Below are 21,367 nucleotides of genomic sequence, written 5' to 3' on the forward strand. Positions count from 1 at the left end.
TTCGAGTGCACCGATTAATTTTATAAAACCTGAATCTTGTTGCTCTGCTACTGCATCCATCATATGATCTTTTGTAATTGTAAACTTACGATAATGTAATTCTTTAATTATTCATTGGTCTTGTGTGGTCTTTAGCTGATTTGTTTGATTTGTGGACTAAATGAAATAGAATATGAGTCGATTGTACCATTCCGACTATATCATGTGTTTATGAATCCCTATCAAATAGTGATATCGGGTGTTAGAGAAAAGGTGAGCGTATCCTGCCCCACCGGTGGCACCCATCACAAACACACGCAAAAGCAAGTCAAATAATGAATATTCACAGCTGCGGAAGTTTATCTGCAAACTCAATACTCATAACACATTTACTGAATTATTCTCATGAACATGGACATTATTATATTAGCATGGCCCGACATTTATATATTTTGACTTTTGACGCCATTTATCCTCGTAATGGTTACCTACCTACAATATGTACAGCGTGTGACACCAGCCACAATCACCCCAAATTGTTGCTAAAACAGCCAGTGGTGCAATCTTATTACGTTATATTTCTCTCTAAATATACATGTTTGTTCGTTGGTTTGCACTCAGCAATTGTCCAGCTATATGGCGGCTAGATATACATGTATACCACTTTGTGTACAATACAGTCTCTGTGCATGTTCGGAGGGCAAATAACTAGAAATGTCACCAATAACGTGTTCCCCATTCAGAAACCAAGGATTTAATCACAATAACGAAGTTGGTACGAAACCCATCCATTTTCGGACGTCACAGTGAATGATGACATGTCTTTATTGTAGAGGGCGCAGATAGCCTGGTGTTTCTGGTAGCTGTACATGTGACAGTTCCCGTGTGCCTGACACTGCGTGGCACAGTGTACCCCACTCCAGGCCTTGCACTCGTACAGGAGCCCGTCGGAGTATCTCCCACTCAGGCTCGCTACACCATAATTGGACTCATAGCCTTCACCTGCAAAGACAAATGTATCTCATTGTGCGAGGTTAAGATAGCTAGATATTGCAAGACACTGCCATTGAACATGCTAATTATTCCCCTCAAGTTGTTTTACTTTTCACTGGAATTTCCCAATATATCCAGTTTCCAAAGTCTTTATTAGAAATTGGATCACAGCTAAAAGCTCTCGTAATTGTCATTTGAGATAAGTGCAATGCAATTATGCATTACCCATGTGGTTAGAATTAACAGAGTTTATAAAAATCTACTTATATGCTCTATTGCAAATATTACTTCACCATTGTTTGGTTACGCCACCTGGACGGCATTATTGACGTCACACTAGAAAAGACGCCATAGCTCAAGATTGTTGACGTCTTTCTACAATTGTGGTTTTGTGAGACAGCGCTCGTGATCAGTGAGCATTTCTGAAGGGGAGTTTAAAAGGATTAAGAAATAATGGGTAATAAAGAAAGTATAACAGTTGACGTAAATCATATTGCTATTAAGAAACTCGTTTAAGAATTCTGCACCCGGTTGGTAAAATCCCTATGGCACACATTCTCGCAGAATAGTCTCTTTATCCCGTCACGAATTACAACCAATATAGTCAATACTACAGTGTTACCGAGGTGGTTGTACCTCGAAATTTACATAGGAATTAGCCCTGCGTTTAGGGACAGGTAAAAGTACAAAAGCGTGGGGTAAGCAAGCACCAGGTGTTGAAATCTGATCCCGCTAGTGATCAGGTTGTTATTTCGCCATATACACCAAAACCCCAAGTGTCAAAAAGATGTCATCCTGGGCAAGTGGCTTTGTTCAACCGAGCCTCTGTTCACCCAACAGGGAACGAGTATCCGATATGTGAGGTGGATGAAGAAACCCACCAGGACTATAGGCACCTCCGGGTAGTTGAGAATGATACCTGCTATGCATACGTAGCCACTGATCGGGAAACAAATAAAACCCCATTTGAGCAGAGATGTCTGTATAAGCGCAGTATATACATGTACACTATGATAATACAATGTGAATTATTTACGGGTCACGAGTACTTGTCTGCGCTGTAAGACTCGAGTGTAAATTTATATTCCAATAAAGTACTGGCACTCATTCTACATCTACTTCAACATAGACAACCAATTCAAAACCCGAATCACACTTTTCTGATTGCTGTTTCATTACGATCTGTGCACACCAGTAGAATGATCAGGAAAATACACTCCCGCCCCAAAATATGGGAAATAATGCAATCACAGTGAACGTGTACTGACGATAAATTTCTTGTAAATTATTTTCGGGCGTGTAGATCCATTTCTGGCGATCCATGAACGACATGTACATCTTGATGGCATCAGAGTGTGTATTTTTTGTTGTTGTTGTTTAACGCCGCACTCAGCAATACTCCAGCTATATGACGGCAGTCTGTAAATAATAGAGTCTGGACCAGACAATTCAGTGGCTGACATCATGGGCAGCGATCTACGCAACTGAGGTAAGATGACATGCATCAACCAAGCCAGCGAGCCTGACCACCCGATCCCGTTAGTCGCCTTTTACGGCAAGCATGGGTTGCTGAAGACCTATTCTACCTCGGTAGGTTTGCCCGTGGTATTGGCCGTTATTCCTCTTGTAGAGAAACCCCTACACGTGTACTTAGCTCTTTGCATTAGTGACTGCGAGTTTCCTATAGTTGCACACACTTTGGTTTCTATGTGCACGTGCACAATGTCCAGTACATGCGTGATGTGAAATTTCATTTCTCACATCTACGCTTTTCAATATATTCTATGAGATAATAGCATGTTGGTAAATACATGAAGCTGATTCTATTGATCAGCCATTATGCGTGAAATAATGACGTCCCCAATTACTTGCTACCATAAGTCCCGAGGTGGATATTCTTGTTTTATTACACAGGATCTGTTCACAGCAGAACAAAGTGGATCAATTTTGCATATTGGCAAGAAAACGTTCAGAACACAGGGTGATATGTGTAAATAAATGCAGTTTACTTAGTCATAAGGTGATGACGTACGGTGAATTGAAATTCGCCAGTAATAAAAAGGTGCCTACAGGTATTTCTAAAGTAATGTGTGAGACACTATGTGTCAATAAGATGTCACATTCAACTGTGTCGTCTGATGCTGAATTGCTTATTTGTTTCAGTGCTTTAGAAGCACTGAGGGATCCGCCTTTCAATATCCCCCTCAATGTTTGTATGTATGTATGCTTGTGTGTGTGTGTGTGTGTTTTGGCAGGGTGTGGTGTGTGTGTGTTGGGATGGGTGATGCTTACAATAGCACTTACATACCCAGAATGTACTCGACCGTGTAATAATATGATGAAACCCTGAACTCTTCAATGGGTCTGTTGATTGGTTCATCAAACACCAGCTGCAAGCCAGCAATTCGACCTTCACCAAACTCCAGACGACCTTCACCCCATCGGAACCAGAACCACCTGAAAACATCAATTGTAACACAACAACAAAAGAATACGGAATTGAGACAAGTTTGTTTTTAGATGTTTCGAAAACCACTTCCTAAAGCGCCGAGTATCAAATGAAGTTTAAAACTCCTTTATATTTCACACTTTGGTAACGTTCAAACGAAACGAAATTGTTTCCCATTTGTTCCTATAGTGTGCCTGGTCCATTCGTAAGTGGCAGTTACGTTTGCCTTCAAAGATAAGGTTTGGTTTAGTTTGTTTGTTGTTTAACGCCGCACTCAGCAATATTCCAGCTTTATGACGGTGGTCTGTAAATAATCGAGTCTGGACCAGACAATCCAGTGATTGACATCATGAGCATCGAAGCACGCAATTGGGATCTATTTCATGCATAAACGAAGTCGGCGAGCCTGACCACCCGATCCCGTTAGTCGCCTTTTACGACAAGCATAGTCGCCTTTTACGGCAAGCATGGGTTGCTGAAGACCTATTCTACCCCGGAATCTTCACGGGTAATAAAAGATTAGGAACAACAAGAAAATACGACATTAAAGTTGGTTCTGCCTTACTTACTTCCTACTTCAACAAGTAACGTCACCAGTAAAGGCCTAAATCGTCACTGATGGATAGTGATTCATAAACACTTGCGTAAAATATAATCGGAATCGTACAATGGATTTCTTATATTTAGAATAAGATGGTTCTATGGCTTGTGTTTACCTACATGTACAGTACGATTTACTGGACTCTTTGAAATCATTAACCATAAGTGTACATAAGACATTTTAGAACACTTGTGACGCAGATGAGTTTGAGAGTCACACTGAATGACGACTGCTTGAGATAATGTGCATTTGTTTGTGCGTGATAAAGTAAATACTTTATTTAAACAGTTTGGTTCTTATGTGTATCAACTGTATTTCATGAGTATTTTGGGGAACTGGGTTCTTCCAAGACAATACAATTCAACAAAGTATGTATAATGTAATCCTAAGTATTGAACATGTCCACGTACCCACAATTCGCTATTATGTGCACGGTGCTCCAGAAAACACATGGCTAAAGTGTGGTGATGAAATGATCTACAGATAACGTATATGTAAATTGTCCAGTTGCACAAACAAACACGCAGATAAATGTACTATGTTGCAAAACGAACAATTTTTAAACTTATCCTATCTCACACATGCATTCTTCTTTCTTCTTTCGATTCTGAGTGGAAACGTGTCTGAAATAAAGGTTTCCAGCTTCTATAAAGTCATTCAACCCTGTCGTACCTCACATCGCCACGGTCACCTCCCAGATCTGGATCATGCACGCTATGCATGCTTGTTGTCCCTCTTGCACTGATCAAGTGTCTATCCCAGTCAACTCATTCTCTTTCAAATCGCCACGTAGTGGTGACGTGTTGTTATTACAGGAATACATTTTGGTGTTTTTTCCCCTTGCAAGATAGCTTCATATTTTTGTTGTCTTCTTGCCTTCAAATTTACCTTAATCCCTGTTTGGGATAGTTATTCTTCATAATGGACGAGCAGTCCACACTGAGATCTGTCTGCACTTTGTGCTGACGTATTTTCTCTCCGTCTGACCCTCATTCTCAGTGTTTGGATTGTCGAGGATTATGCAGCTTTTTAGAGCGTTGCGAACTCTGCTCATCTATCAGATGAATCCTTCCAACAGTACCTGCATAAATGTCGGCGTCGGGTGTCAGATTGTATCTCTAAGACTGCAGAAAAATCCACGAAAACCAAGAAAACATCGGCCAAGAAAGCTAGATCGGGCCGATCACCCTCATCGGCGGGCCAGGATACTAGGGATCCCACTTGTCCCATGATCTCGTTAGACGATGAGGGAGTCTCTGACTCTTTTCTCACAGACGACATGTCTAAAGTCTCCACGAATCCGCCTTCAAAGCCGAACCTTACGTCCATTACCCGAGACTTGGACATTCGACGAGTCCACTCGTTAGACACGAGTGTGGATGACCGGCTTACGTCAGCCAACGTATCGAGCCGGACCGAGGTTCGTACTTTCGTCTCGTCGTGTTCTATGACTCACATCGCTCCTATCATACATTCGGAGGGTACACATAGTACTGGTATCGCTGTCAACTCTACAAGTTCGGTCCATCGTTCGAAATCTCCCATTCGACGATCTTCTCAAGACCAAGAGTGGTATGACGACTTATCGGATCAAGGCTCCCGAACCTCCCATCCCCGAGAGTATTCACAAGACAATAGAAATTCGTCCCGTGAGCGACTAGCATCGACAGTCAGTGCACTTTATTCCATGCAGTCATCAGGGGATCGGCATTCAGACCGGGACCAATGGACTTCTCACTCTCGACACCGAGATGATTCACCGGACCACCCACCACGTAATTCCGAACACCAAACCTCCGAACCTCGAACCTACGAACATAGGGCCTCCGAACCTCGAACCTTGAACCCTGAACCTTGAACCTCCGAACATCATCGAACCTCCAAACATCGCCGTACTCGAAACATACATCTTCGGACAAAAAAAACAAAACAGAACCTCGTCGAACCACTGAGGTTCAACGAACATAATCTGACTGAACCTCGAAGGACATACGGTCTCCTAAGTATCGACACACTCCAAAGGAGGTTCAACAGGACACGAGAGATCATAAAACCTCCAAGGATCGGAGACATTCGAGAGATTCCCCTCAGATGCATCGTTCACTTACAGATCGTTACTCGTCTTATGAAAAGGCGAGCAGATTATCACTCATCCACTTATTTTGTCTCACACTGAGACTATTCAGACCCATTACGTCTAGGCTCGGAGGATGAACGCTACAATGAGTCTATTAGTCATCCATCCTACATGTCTCGATCTCTCCTTCACTCATCCATCCGGATTTTCGACCAAGAGAGTACCCTCACATTTTTATATTTACATCAACGTGATTACCCTTGGAACCCTACTTCATATAGTGCGTACGTAAATGAGTTGGAACGATACCCACACTACAGGGATCCCCAACCTCCAAGGCATGGGTATCCTCTTGATCCCACTTTTCTGGATTACAGACCTTCTCAGTCAAGCCATTTTTCCTCTTCTCGTCATAAGGATTCTCCTTGGCGAATAGAGATAGACCACTCCTATCAGGTACCGTTAGTAGATGCCCTTCACCTAAAGATAGGCAGAGTTCTACTTCACCTACTCATCGTACCTGCTCCCCATCACCACCTCCGGTTCGATGCCCCCCTGTTTTGTGTGTATCAGAGACTCCTGATACATCACAAGCTCCACCTCAAGCTATCCCTATATCATGGATCCCTCGCGAGTTTCCTGCCATTCCAGCAGAACAGATTCGTCCTCTGTTACAGGCTGTAACTGCAGCATGTCTTCCACAACAGGCACCTGCTGTACCAACTACGGTACCTCAATCTGCATCGACAGCCACTACATCCCTTTCAGTGGACCAACCACCAGAATCAGAGTCATCAGACCACTATAGCTCCCTAGCTTCGTCATCTGGGAGCAACATTAGCTCCTATGTCCGTACTCTGCTTCTTCAGTGGATGATAGGGACCTCGTTCACCTCGACACCACTGTTGTTTTATCAGCAATTTAAGCACTCTCATCGGCTTTAGCTCATGCATCTTCCTCGGAAGAATCCTGTATTCGAGGTACTGTGACCCTCATCCAGGATAAAACGACAGCTATACTAGGGCTCTTTGCTCAACATGAGGGATCTATCCCTACTCTTATTAGACGTGGGGTGTTACAGCATTGCTCATGGGATGATCAATTTTTTTAGAACAGGCTGTACCAGCTGCCATGGTCAACATGCTCCCTTTTCGCTGGGCGCATACAGGAGGTCACCCATGAAGTCCAAAGAGACACTTCCCTGCATGTCACTCTTGACTTACTTAGTCTCCAGAAAAATCAACTGGAAGAGCAACGGAAAGTCCGAAGGCGACCAACCTTTACTCCCTCTCAACAAGACCTTAGAGAGGTTTTAAGTAATAGGTCTACTTCTTTTAGTGGCCGTGGCCTAGGATGCCAGCATCAGCAAGGTAGGAAATCAGGTGGACGCACCGTCTCCTTTTCAGGCACTAAAGGAAACACCAACCCCAAATGACTCACTACAGAAGAACGACTGGGACTTTCCGACTTCAGCCATTCAAATTTTTTGTCTCCTGTAGGCGGAAGACTAGGCACGTTCGCTTTAAACTGGACCATCCTAGACGACCCATATGTGTCTCGTCTCCTACAAACAGGTTAACCTCTACCTCATGCCACGACACTTCCGACGACGTGCAAACCGTCTCAACATCTGTTCCCGGCCAACAGCTTGCAGTTCTCATAGACGCCATAAGAATGTTACTTGTAAAGAATGCAATAGAATGTCTGTGTACTTGGCCAATGACACCAGGGTTCTATTCTCCATTTTGTCTGGTTCCGAGGAAGGACAGTTCTCAACTACATCTCATCTTCAACATGAAAAACCTTCAACAAACTATGACATCAATTGCCCCACTACGAACGATTATTCATCCCGCGACTTCAGGATCTGCCTAGCTCTACAAGACGCGTACTTACACGACCCTATCATGCCAGGGCACCGCAATTTTCGAATTGTGTTCTTAGGCCAACACTTTCAATGGCAAGTGCTCCCATTTGGAATTTCCTCGGCCCCGTGGCTATTTACTCGCCTCACAAGACCTACCGTCAATTTACTACACACTCGAGGCATCGTCTTCGAAACCTACATCGACGACTGTATTCAAGCCAACAAGGATTTGAACACTCTACTTCGTCACTGCGATTTCTCTCAACGCCTGCTTCACCAACTAGGTTGGATCATCAACACAAAAAAGTCCGAAACACAACGTCTCCAGCTCATCAGAGCCCTCTTCGACAGTTTGTATCATCAATCTCAGACCCACTAGACTGGGACCACGATGCGTTAGCAATCTACATGCTTACACTTTTCCCCCAACCGGCATTCTACATCGGGTTCTACAGAAGATAACAACGACCAATCGCCTCACTTTACTTTTGGTTGTGCCCTACTGGCCAACACGCAGTATTGCAGACAGGAAATTTTACCATCTACATCTAAGGGACGATCTTCTGCATCAACCACACTCTCAGCTCTGTCATCCATCGCCAACAACTCTCAATCTATGCGTTTGGCACATTTCCAGAAATCATTGATAGCTAAGTGTTATTCTGAACGAGTGGCCAAGAACATTATAGGGGCTCACGAAAGCACTATATGGCCATAAATGGAAGGCATTTGAATTGTATTGTCATTCACATGACATTTCCCCACCTGCCACGGCATCCCCGCAACAAATTGCTGAATACCTTCACTACATTCGATCATCTCGTAAACTAAAATGTTCTGTCATCGCAACTACAACGGGCACTAAGATTTCTACAATCACCGGATTACAATTATTGGTCAGATTGTACAAGTTTGCGGACCAAACATCACGTTTTCGACACACAACTTAGGATCTAAACATCATACTTCGCCATCTCACTTCAGCCGAGTACGAACCTCTCACCGAGAAAGATTTCAAACACATTTCTTTGAAGACAGTTTTTCTCCTGGCCCTTGCAACGGCGGCTCGAGTGATTGAAATTCACGCTTTAGACGTCAATCAGAGTGCGTTTCGAACAAACCACACATGGGAAAGTATTTACGATAGAATTTCATCGCCAATAATCAACTTGCTGATCAACCCGATCGACTATACAGCATCCCACCGTTGATCGCCATCTTAAACCCTGACGAAGACATATCATTGTGTCTGGTACGTGCTCGTTGGATCTACCTGGAAGCGGCGAAACCACATCGTTGATTACGTAAGAGGTTATTCATCCCGCTCAATGTGGCAGCTACAACAGAAGTATCCCGTACCACAATCTCTACAATTGGATACGCTCAGTGATCCTTCAAGCCTACACCTTTGCTGGCCTGCTACAGTCGCATCAAATCCTTACGAAACCCGTGCTGTCGCTTCCATTAGTAATTGCTCCTTGCCCGCAATTATGGAGGGATGTTTTTGGAAATCCGATACAGTGTTCGCATCCCATTACCTCCGAGACATCTCAGTGACGGACGTGCAAGGCCTTCACCAGTTTGGACCCTTGGTACTCGCGCAACAGATCTATACCACTGTTTAGTTCCAGCTTCCTCGTACATATCCTACGGTTGTGATCTATAGTCAAGGGTGTTGCGCACCACCATCCAACCGTGGGATAAAATGCATAGTGTGAGATAGGATAAGTTTTAAAATTTGAAAATGTTATTGTAAATTGTATATTTAAATACTTATCCTATCTCACACGTTATATGCCCACCCTTCCATCCCCGCATGGCAATTCCTTGGTCTATATGCCTTGAAATGAGTTGAGTGGGATAGACACGTGATCAGTGCAATGATAGGATACGTATATAAATATACAATTTAAAAATACAATTTTCAACATTTCCTAAACGTTTTTTTTTTAATTAAAAAATTAACATCGCAGCAAAATGTAATACAGTATCCGTTTTCCAGATCTCTTCCGGATACCTCCCTATAGTTACCCAAAACGCATCCGGGTTTACAGTGACAGATACCCTGCGATACGTTGTATCTGACATTCGACACCTCAGTGGAAATCATGCCTACTGGAATTCGGGTATCTGGCACTGGATACCTCACCGGATACCTCAATCTGGGTGTCCAAGGATCCGGCACTGGACACCCTACTGGATACCTCATTTCATGTGTATTTCTTTGTAGATGTTCAGCCTCTAAAATGAACAACTATCAGCCCAGGTATGATGATATCCTTAAATATCCTCTTCATATTCCCAGTTTGTTCTAGCATAGTCGTTGAAGCGTTTGATTCGCCACATTGGTACAAGGTGTGAAGCCCATTGCTTGGTGTCACCCATCATAATATTGTTGGAATATTGCTACTCACTCGGACAAAAAAATGAAAGTCATTGGGCTCACTTGGGCCTTTGTTCCTGGTAAGATTAAATAATTAATATTTGGAACGGTATCAGTACTTGTTACATCTAGACAGACGAATTTTATCGAAATTCGAAACAGAATAAATCTGCCCAAAATAGTTCCATAAGTGGGTGAATGAGTTGGGTTTAACGTTGCTTTTTACAGTATTCCAGTTATATGATGGCGTGTCAGCTTAATGTGGATGAAAGCCCAAAGTGATGCATGTCTCAGACGTTTACCACTTCGGTGAAACCCACGAGCACGGGTATGGTGCCGACAAACCTAGAAACATAATCGGGGCGAACCGGGATTCGAACCCACTTCATAGGTTTCTGGCGTGCCCAGGGGACGCAACTCTGCATAGCGAATCGCGGCGCCTTAGACGACCGGGCCACCCGTGCCCACCATAGGTGCATAAGGCTAATGGCATCCACAGAAAACACATAATCGAGTACCGGAACATAAAAATATCATTGAAAGTTTTTTACTGTCAGGGAAGTAAAAGCTTTGTTCAGTGAGCTGTATTAATTGTGGGAAAACATTCAGGGCATGAGTATATTTTATATATGTTCACCACCTATGCTATGGCTGATTAAACTTATATTTCTTTGTCGCTTTTTATTTCAACAAAATCAGTAAATGCACTGTCGTGTCCCTGATCCATCACTTGTTTTTTTGGTTTATCTAAAGGTTGCCGTCGCATAACAAGAATGTTGCTGGGCGACTTCAGGCAACAAACTCTTACATTTATCAATATCGAATCTGAAGTATACACATGTATTCCTAAGAATAGAAAGTAACCCATGATAAATGATACTCAGATTCATACTCAGGTACATATTTACACAGCTCAAGTAAGTCAAAGTATTTGTAACAAAATCATTTACGTCTTGATGATAAATACAATTTGGACCCATGCGGGGATCTTACCTGAATTCATCGCAGTGTATGCCTCGCGGGTTTGAGTAGAATTTCTCAGTGCCGTAACATTCACTACACTGTCTGAACCCGGTCTCTGCCCTCTTCCAGGTACCAATCTCATAGGAGTTGGTGGGTGTGCCGTCCCCAAACCACATGTGTGGATGGTCACAAGCCTTGATCTGTAGTGGCATCGTCGTGCAAGACCTGATGTCGACGCCGTACAGGGATGTGTTGATGAACACCCAGTCTCCAGGTGACGTTATCCGCAGGGAAGCTAAACACATATGAAGATATATAAGTCAGTAAGACCTATCCTTAGTGAACTATCTCGTTCCGAACACCATACCACCTTTCGAAATTTATATTACGTATTGATACAAACTGCACAATTCCTAAACAATCCAAAATCACTACAAAGCAAGTGTTTGACAACCATCTCACACAAACACAAACCATATTTTGAAATATTTGCAAACACTGCGTGCTCTGTCCACTCTTAAAATGAGAACGTTGTCCTTCAATGTCATATGTTCACCTTCGGTGTTATTTAAGGTGAGAATGACCAAGAGTAGACACACAATCACTTTGGACGTCATAACAGGAGGCCAACCCAGTTTGTGTGCTTCCCTGCAGAAGACCACAGAAATGTGAACAATCCTAACTGGACGTCAATGTTACAGATCAATATGCATTAAGTTATATATTTTTCAGCAAGTACACATTACTTCAATTAGTGCCACAAATCAATAAGTGTAAACTGTAAGCTATATCTTAAGATTGCTTATAGTAAATAACTGTCAGACAGTTGGATTAGTACATAACAAATCAAGTATTGAGGCTGTAAAGTCATATTCAAACAAGGTAGTTAACTTGTCCTCTGTTGCACGAAGCTTTGCAAATATAGCATCCCAACCGCCGTCATATAGCAGGAATGTTGCTGAAATGGAAATAAATCAGAGCATCTCAGTGATTAGAGTACCTGGAACCTGACACACAAACTGATCAATATTACTTTTACAAAGCCAGTAGACATTTCAGCAGTAGAGAGAAAAGTCAACAAAGCGCCATCAAGTCAATACACACATATGATTGTGTTGATTTCATTGTCCGATTATATGCTTCTTTGGTCGTGACGTGTATACACGTTTCTTTTGAGAGGTGGATATTTCAGCATGTAAGCTTCATCTGTAAACCCACGCAGCCATGGGTTCCTTAATCAATGAATTGCAAAAAGTAGCTTTTTCCATCCTTAATGCTGGGCCACCAGTTTGTCATCGATTATCTGAGATTTTACAGTTAGATCACTCTTTCTGGATTGCTTTAGGATAAATATCGCTCTGAATTGATTCCCATTAACTTCCTAACCAACCAAGAAGTAATTTTACAATTTCATCACATAATAACATTTATTAATACCTATATCCTACAAATTCTTCCCGAAATTAAATAATCTTGGAAAGTACCTCCAACGAAAGTGAGTGAGTGAGTGAGTTAAAAGTTTACATCCCATCGGCAATATTGCAGCCATTTTGCGATGAAAACAAGTTCATTATTATTAATGTATTGTTTGTTAAAGGATAGTAAAACAGTAAGTCATGTATCACAGATAATGTATAAAACAAACCACTTCACAATAAAAACAAAGACTTCTTCAGTAGATTAGGTACAAGATAAAACTGGGCTATATACCACTGGCAACCAAAGCTAGACCACCTTACTGGGGATGTGACATCGCCTTCAATAATATCACTTGTTAATAATATCACACTAATTTAAAAGTATTACAAAATTCAAAATTTATCAAATAACAAAAAAGCGAGAATTAAACGAACGTTGATATTATTAAAAAGACGTTGAATGATAATAAGTATCCCTTGTGAGAGAAAAGTCTATAGAGTCAAGCAAAATATGCTTAACTGTAATTCTCTCATCACAAGGGATGCAAATATTCATGGGTATAACGGCTATGGCTAATGTGACATCGTCGTAAAACAACTCCATCGTGTCGTGACTGGCAACCGAAGTAGGTATATCCTAGAGTTGGTTTTATTGCTTGCAGTTTGTTCTTACCAAAAGTCTGGAAGATAATTTAAGGTACCGTCGTTTACTACAATACCTGAAAAACTATTGGACATACCCCAGTCAAAGTCCAGCCATCTGCATAATGCTACCCCTGTGTTACAGGGCCATATGACATAGTTGAACCAATCAACTCATCTCGAAAGGGTGCACGGGAATCACGCACGCACGAATACGGTGTTAGCGTTGGGCGTCTCAACATGCGTGATTCCCCTGCACCCTTTCGAGTTGAGTTGATTGGTTCAAATGTGTCAGCGGTAGCATTATGCAGATGGCTGTTTCAATGAATGCTCGTATCACACGTGACGAACAGGTCTGGTTTTTGAGGAAATATGGTGATAGCTAAATAGACAGATTTTTTATTCATGCGCCGATTGTCTTTATATGTAATATCCAGTTATGTATGACTGTTTAATAATCTCATACCAACTTTGACTGGAGTAGGCCCAATAGTTTTTTAAGATATTTTAGTAAACGTTGGTACAATGTACCTTAAATTACCTTCAGACTATAACTGGGTATTCCACTTTGTTTGTCTTAAATGATTTAAATAAACTTTTATACAAGATTTAAAATCAGAGTGTGGAATCAGAATGTTAGAGACAGACTTTTCAAGAGTAGCCTTAGCTGCAGTGTCAGCTTTTGTATTGGCCACGATGCCAACATGGCTTGGTTACCAACACAATACGATGTCGCACTGGTCAGTGGACAGATCATTGTACAATTCTAAAATGTCAAGAATACATGATAAATTGTTTACTGTTAGACTGATGTTGAATAAAGTCCAAGGCTGTTTTTATAGTGTTTGCCTCAGCAGAAAAAATAGAGCTATTGTCTGGGATTCTAGTAGATATGATTTTTGATACAATGACAGTGGCATTTGAAACTTTGCCAATATCCTTGGATCAATCCGTGAACTGAGTGAGTGAGAGGTCCACTTTTCGGTCTGACCAACTGCCAAGGAGGATTATACAGTCGATGAGAAGTGACTAATCCCAAAATTTTAGAGATCAACTCTTTTCTGACCAAGTTCAAGATTTACTTGATAAATCAGTAAATACAGCATTGTCCAATATTGAGTAAGTATTAATTACTTAGTGGATGCCTTGAAATTAGCGGGCTCAGACATGCAAAAAAGGTTAGAAATCCAAAGCTTAGTCAATTGTGTAAATGGTATGATGCAGAATGTGAGGGTCTTAAAAAGAAAAGATGTAGGGCACTCAATAAATTCAGGAGATGTAAAGATAAGGACTCACTTAGAGAATATCATAACATAAGAAATAAATATATAGCTATGTGCGAACAAAAGAAACAAGAATATTTACATGATAAGCAACAATCCTTAGAAAATAACATTCATGACTCTAAACTATTTTGGTCAGAACTGAAAAGTCTAAGCAAACATCAAAAGACAAATAATATCAACATTAAGGATTGGTACATTTACTTTAAAGAATTATTTACTTTCACAGATACTGATCAGAGCTCTGAAAATCAGTTCCAGGAGTCACAAGATAATACTCAGACTCAAACAGATACTCAGTTTGCAAATGATATACTGGATTCCCCTATTACCAGAGATGAGATTTTAGAGAGTATACACCATCTTAAATGCAACAAATCACCAGAAATTGATCAGATTATTCCCGAGTTTTTTAAACATTCCTCAGATATCATTGTTCCTTACCTTGAACTTATATTTAATGTTATATTAGAAAGTGGAACATTTCCAGATGCATGGTCAATAGGGATAATTGTGCCAATACATAAACAAGGTGATCTAAATAATATAAACAATTACAGAGGTATTTCACTGCTAAGTATTTTTGCTAAACTATTCACAAACATAATAAATAAAAGGTTAGTGTTTTGGGCAGATACCCTCAACAAAATCAATGACGAACAAGCTGGATTTAGAGAGGGCTATTCAACTATTGACAACATTTTTATCCTTCAAGTTTTAGTTAACAAATACCCCAGTGTCAAGGGTGGGAAACTTTATGTGCTCTTCGTTGACTTTGCCAAGGCATTTGACTCAGTGCAGAGACATAAACTATGGAACCTTTTAAGATCACATGGTCTCAGCTTTAAGATGATCAAACTATTGGGTAGCATTTACGAGAATATTAAGGTGTGTGTGCGAAACAATAATGAGATTTCAGAAACATTTATTAGTCAGTTAGGAGTAAGACAATGATGCATCTTAAGCCAATTTCTCTTTAATTTTTTCATAAAGAACTGGCTGTACAACTAAATACCAACTGTAATTATGGTGTTCAGCTCCATCCAGATATTACACAGATATTTTTACTTTTATTTGCAGATGATATTGCTCTCTTTTCATCAACAATCAAAGGACTGCAATGTCAAATTAATGAACTTGAAAGTTACTGCAATAAATGGAAGCTAACAGTTAACATGAGTAAAACAAAAGTTTTGGTATTTAAGAATGGAGGTCATTTAGCAATTAAAGAATATTGGTCCTTTAAAGGAGAAAAAATAGAAATTACATGATTTTATAAATATTTTGGTGTTTACTTCAGTAGAAACTTGTCATGGCATAAACATTTGTATCAAGCTGCTTTACAAGCAAGAAAGGTCTTTTAAGTATCCATAAGAGTTTGAAAGTTTTAGAAACCATTTCTCATCAATCTTTTGTTTAAATATTTGACATAAAGATACTCCCCATTTTGTTGTATGGGGCAGAAGTCTGGGGTTTACAGCACTTTGATGCCATAGAAAGGATTCATTTATATGTTTGCAAAAAGTATTTAGGTGTTAAAATAAACACTTCCAGCTTGGTGGTGTATGGAGAATGTGGAAGATTCCCTCTCTATGTATATTCAAAGATAAAAGTTATCAAATAATGGCTGAGACTTACTGACATGCCCTCATATAGATTGCCAAAAAGTGTTATAATAAGATGATAGTTTATGATACAAATGGGAAAAGAAACTGGGTTACAGGTGTTAGTGAATTACTTTTCAGTTGTGGCTTTGGTGATATTTGGCAAAACCAAAATGTGTATTCCAAATCAATGTTTATACTTTCATTAACCCAGAGATTAAAGGATATTTATTTACAATCTTGGACTGCATCATTGACTAACAAACAAATGCTTTAATTACAAAATGTTTAAATCAGAAATAATTATGGAAGATTATTTATCAAAAGTTAATGTTAAATAATTTCGAACGTCTCTTTCACGTTTTAGATGTTCTTCTCACGACCTTTTAATAGAAACAGGGCGCTATGTAAACATTCCTCGTGAAGAAAGAATCTGTAATCTGTGTAGTTTAAACTCAGTAGAAGATGAATTTCATTTCTTACTTGTATGTCCAGTGTATTTACACCTTAGCGAAAAATACCTGCAAGCTTATTATTACAGGTACCCTAATATTATTAAATTTGTTACATTGCTGTCAAACACAAAAAGAAGTATCTTACAAAATGTTTCCATGTACATATATTATGCCTCTTTATACCGACAGAACCTTATGAAAGAAAAATCTTAGCTGCTTGATATTAGGAAACTATTGTGTATATACATTAAGTACGTATTTATAGATATTTGCCATCTGAATAAACTACAAACAAAAGAGTTAGAAATGGTATTAAACTACCAGGCTGTCATATGATATTGGGGGACGTGATATTACAAATGGTTTAGTATAGTTATATGTATATGAAATGATATGATGTGACATGACATGATGTGATATTATATGAAGTGCTGTGGTGTGATATGATACATGAGGGGATATGATGCAATATATTATGTGTATTATAGAAATTGTGTAAAACTGTTTTTAGTGTACATATTATACGGCTTGCGGTCATCCAGTAATGAATAAATATTGATTGATTGATATGAAATAAATTGGCATGGACATGGCATTATATGGTATGATATGATAAGATATGATGGGACAAGCTATGCCATTGCTAATGTGTTGTGTGATATGACATGTTGAAATGTGATATAATATAGGTGTGATACATGGTACGATGGTATGTATAGTATGTTATGATAATGTTATATGAAATAATACTATATAGTATGATCTTATGATAATGATACAATATGATATGATGTTATAGAATATGTTGTATGATATAACAAGTTGTGATATACTTACATAGAAATTATGAAATTACAGGGTATGGTATTGTACTGTATGTGTGAAATTATGTGACTGCATTGAAATGCGAGGTGGAATGACGCGAGGTGATCTGGTGAGATATGTACATAAATTGTATAAAACTGTATATTCTTCAAATTTTACTATAGGCCTGTTGCCTCTTCAGTATGTGAAATAAAGATTAGAGAAGTGACTAAATCTAAATCTATATTAGCAGCAATGACATGCGGTTGGATACGAATCCCGAGTGGTGGTACAAGATTCGGCTTACAGTTTGATTGAACAGTTCGTTTGAACAGTTCCTCATAAAGAGGATTTAATACACTGCGTTTGGAGGATTCGAAGCCAATTTAGTGATACATTGTAGAGATAATAACTTTATACGGCGTTGTTGGAGGGAAGGTTTATCAGCCTCTGTGTATAAACTGTCAATAGGAGATGTTCTAAATGCTCCAAAACAGAGCCGTAGTCCTTGATGGTGTATTGCATTTAACTTTTCTAAATTGCTTTTACAGGCTCCACCATAAACAGTGGAGCCATAATCAAGTTTTGACCAGATAAGGGAACGATATAAATGAAGGAGTGTTGTTTGATCCCCTCCCCGATTTGAATTGGAGACAACTTTGAGTAGATCAAGAGCCTTCAGGCATTTAGCTTTAAGATATTAAATGTGTGGTAGAAAGGTTAAATGTCTGTCAAATATTAACCCCAAAAATTTGGCTTCCTCCAGAACTTTGATTGCAGTACCATCTAAATACTTTAGGTGAGACATTTTTTGCTTAAATATTTAGATCCCATTTCTGTTGGATGCAAGTTGTATGATGGGTTTATTAGTTCAATGAGAATTTATGTTTTAATAATAATACTGGTACGTTAAACCTTCTCAGGTTGGCCTTCCAAATACATTCAATTTCTTTGTTCATATTAGTAATAGTATCGAGAAAGTGTTGTAAAACGATGATTTAGAGATTGTAAGCTTATGATTGTGACTTATGAGAACAGTTATTCTATCAAAAATTGGAGTAGGGACCACAGTGTCTATATTCATTTTTGTTAAAAAGGGCAAAATCGAAGAAATCAAAGGAATATTCTACAAACCTTTATTCAACTGAAACGAAAGCTTTTTCGAAAGTAATCAATATGGTTTATTCATGCATTCTGTATTACCCATAATGGCGCATACAAATTTGGAGCATTGAGCATTTGTATGTATCTTCCGTTCATAAAAATGCTTCATATAACTGGAATAATGATAAAAGCGGCGCTAAACCCACCTCACATCTGTCCAAATCTTGTTTATAGATAAAATGATTGAAACAAGAAACAAAGTGATCCTCCAAATGAAGTGATTAAAAGAAAAGAAAAGCAACACATTAGCTTCCGTCATTAATTGAAAAGCAGGGCGAACTTAACTAATCCATCGACAGTAGTATTGTATAGTATAATATTACTTAAAATAAGTCACGAATGCAAAAATAAGCCTACATAAGTCAGTGTTACATTACATAGTTAGTCAAGTGTAAAAAGAATAATTTCTCTTGCTTACTTAGTATTTGTTCCTATGTAAATCCAATTAATCCCTTCTGAATCATTAATGATCGCCATCAAATATCCAATTCGTGTCGGGGAAACTATATTATGTATCAACACGTCCAAAAGACTATCACATTTCAACACGTGATGACAAGCGTAGTTTCCCGAACCCGAAATGCACGTTTTCCCTTTGATACTGATTGCGTGGATCAATGCTCACGATGTCAATCACTGGATTGTCTGGTCCAGGCTCGATAATTTACATACTGCCGACATATAGCTGGAATAAAGCTGAGTGCGGTGTTAAACAACGAACAAACAAACATGCATCAACCATTTCAGCGAGCCTGACCACCCGATCCCGTTAGTCGCCTCTTACGCCAAGCATAGTCGCCTTTTCCGGTAACTGTGGGTTGATGAAGACCTATTCTATCCCGGATGTTCACGGGTCTGTCGGATATTTGAACCAGCATCCTGTTCCTCAATGTTTGAATAAACGTTTTCCCAAAACGAATTGATGTTAGTGTTTTAGGAATGCCGGCATGTTAGGTGTCCGTTGAAATATGTTAGACTAATGAAATTGCTCAAAACAATGAGAGACACTTACGGGGCCATTACACCAAACGGCGATCGCTCTGCGCTCCTTCTGCGTCCTAAAATTTGACTAGAGCGCAGTGGGGTCGCCATACTCAAGAAAGCTCTCTTTTGGTGTAATCGCTCCTACGACCGTTCTGCCTTCCTTCTGCGACTAAATATATTACTTTTGTCAATGTAACTGCGTTCCCTGAACGACCTAGGCGTTCACTGTGCGATATCTCTGCGCTCCCTCTGCGTCTCCTCTGCGTTCCCTCTGCGTTCCCTCTGCCTCCCCTCTGCCTCCTTATTGCAACTAACCACCGCGCTGCCACCCCTCTACGACCAATGGCGATCGCTCAACGACCTTTCAGCGATGCCTCTGCCTCCTAGGCGATCGCCGAACGACCATTCAGCGATGCTTCTGCCTTCTTTGCGACAGCTGAACATCCTGACTATAAAAGGCTCATCTGCAGACGATTTTCTATCAGTCTATGTCAGCTCCTGGTGATGCAACTAGTGATGGACAACCAGCGCTTGAAAATTGCTATCATACAAGGTCATCAATCACTGTTGTTACACCAAATGTGTATTGGTATAATGGAACGCAAACTGAACAGACGAAGAAGGAAAATGAGAACCTGGTGGGTTCGCCCATGGTTGACACATCAAAGAAGGTTCCAATTCGGACATTATAGCCAATTGTTGCACGAGCTACGTTTGGAGGACGAAGGTTCATTATTCAATTTCCTTAGAATGGAACCAAGAATGTTTGATGAAATACTTCAAAGAGTAAGCCAAAGAATATTAAGACAAAATACTAATTACAGAGAAAGTTTAGACCCTGGTCTTAAACTTGCTGTGCCTCTCCGATACCTTGCTACAGGAGACAAGTATCCTTCGGTACAATACCAGTATCGTATATCACGTAGCACTATCTCTGTGTTTGTACCTGAGGTTTGTAGAGCAATCCGAGAAGAGTACAAGAACGAAGTTGTCCAATGTCCAAGAAACCCCAATGAGTGGAAGACAGTTGCAGATGACTTTAAGAACCGATGGAATGTACCTCATGCATGTGGTGCTATTGGTGGAAAACATGTGACCTTGCGATGTCCCCCAAACACAGGAAGCTTATATTGCAATTACAAAGGATTCTTTTCTATTGTTGGTGGATGCTAACTACAAATTTCTATGGTGTGATGTTGGCGGGTTTGGTTCGATGTCGGATTCCCAGCTATTTAATGAATCTGAAATGAAGGAATGTCTTGAAGACGATACAATCAATTTTCAAGTTTCGGAGCCTCTGCCACATGATGACATGAACATTCCATTCTTCATTATAAGTGATGATGCATTTGCTCTTAGGACATACATGATAAAACCTTACTCTACAAGAGGACTGACTAAAGAGCAGCGTATCTTCAATTACCGTATTTCTCGTGGTAGACGCGTGGTAGAGAATGCTTTCGGCATTTTAGCTCAGCGTTTTCAAGTATTCCTCACAACAAATTTGTACAGGATGATGTAGAAGCATGCATCTGTCTGCACAATTTAATGCGCACGAGATATCCAGCTCTACAAAATGCAGCACTTGATACAGAGGATGAGAATCATAACCTTATTCCTGGAAACTGGCGACAGCTAGTAAACATGTGTGATGTCGATCAAGTAGTCGGACCAAACTGTGCAACACGAGCAGGAAAACAA

The 21,367-nt window shown here is 40.0% G+C and overlaps 1 protein-coding gene and 2 pseudogenes across 1 annotated transcript; 2 read left to right on the plus strand and 1 right to left on the minus strand.

Annotated features, from left to right (window-relative positions):
* Nucleotides 1-733: 733 nt before the first annotated feature.
* Nucleotides 734-11,929, minus strand: LOC139477844 (uncharacterized). The gene is made up of 4 exons (XM_071260273.1): nt 11,869-11,929; nt 11,343-11,607; nt 3,281-3,429; nt 734-981 (listed from the first exon to the last, which is right to left on the minus strand). The coding sequence occupies exons 1-4, from the start codon at nt 11,927-11,929 to the stop codon at nt 734-736; spliced, it is 723 nt and encodes a 240-aa protein (XP_071116374.1).
* Nucleotides 11,930-15,504: 3,575 nt separating this feature from the next.
* On the plus strand, nt 15,505-16,927 carry LOC139477810 (uncharacterized; annotated as a pseudogene).
* Nucleotides 16,928-20,416: 3,489 nt separating this feature from the next.
* Nucleotides 20,417-21,188, plus strand: LOC139477811 (putative nuclease HARBI1; annotated as a pseudogene).
* Nucleotides 21,189-21,367: the final 179 nt, after the last annotated feature.

This window comes from Haliotis cracherodii, unplaced genomic scaffold (genome assembly GCF_022045235.1).
Source record: "Haliotis cracherodii isolate W230 unplaced genomic scaffold, xgHalCrac1.p SCAF_36, whole genome shotgun sequence".
NCBI lineage: Eukaryota > Metazoa > Mollusca > Gastropoda > Lepetellida > Haliotidae > Haliotis > Haliotis cracherodii.

Coding starts and splice junctions, on each gene's coding strand:
- LOC139477844 (XM_071260273.1), bottom strand. CDS start 11,929: ATGACGTCCAAAGTGATTGTGTGTCTACTCTTGGTCATTCTCACCTTA. Junction 3,430..11,342: donor ATACACTGCGATGAATTCAG/GTAAGATCCCCG, acceptor TGATGTTTTCAG/GTGGTTCTGGTTCCGATGGG. Junction 982..3,280: donor CACGGTCGAGTACATTCTGG/GTATGTAAGTGC, acceptor TTGTCTTTGCAG/GTGAAGGCTATGAGTCCAAT.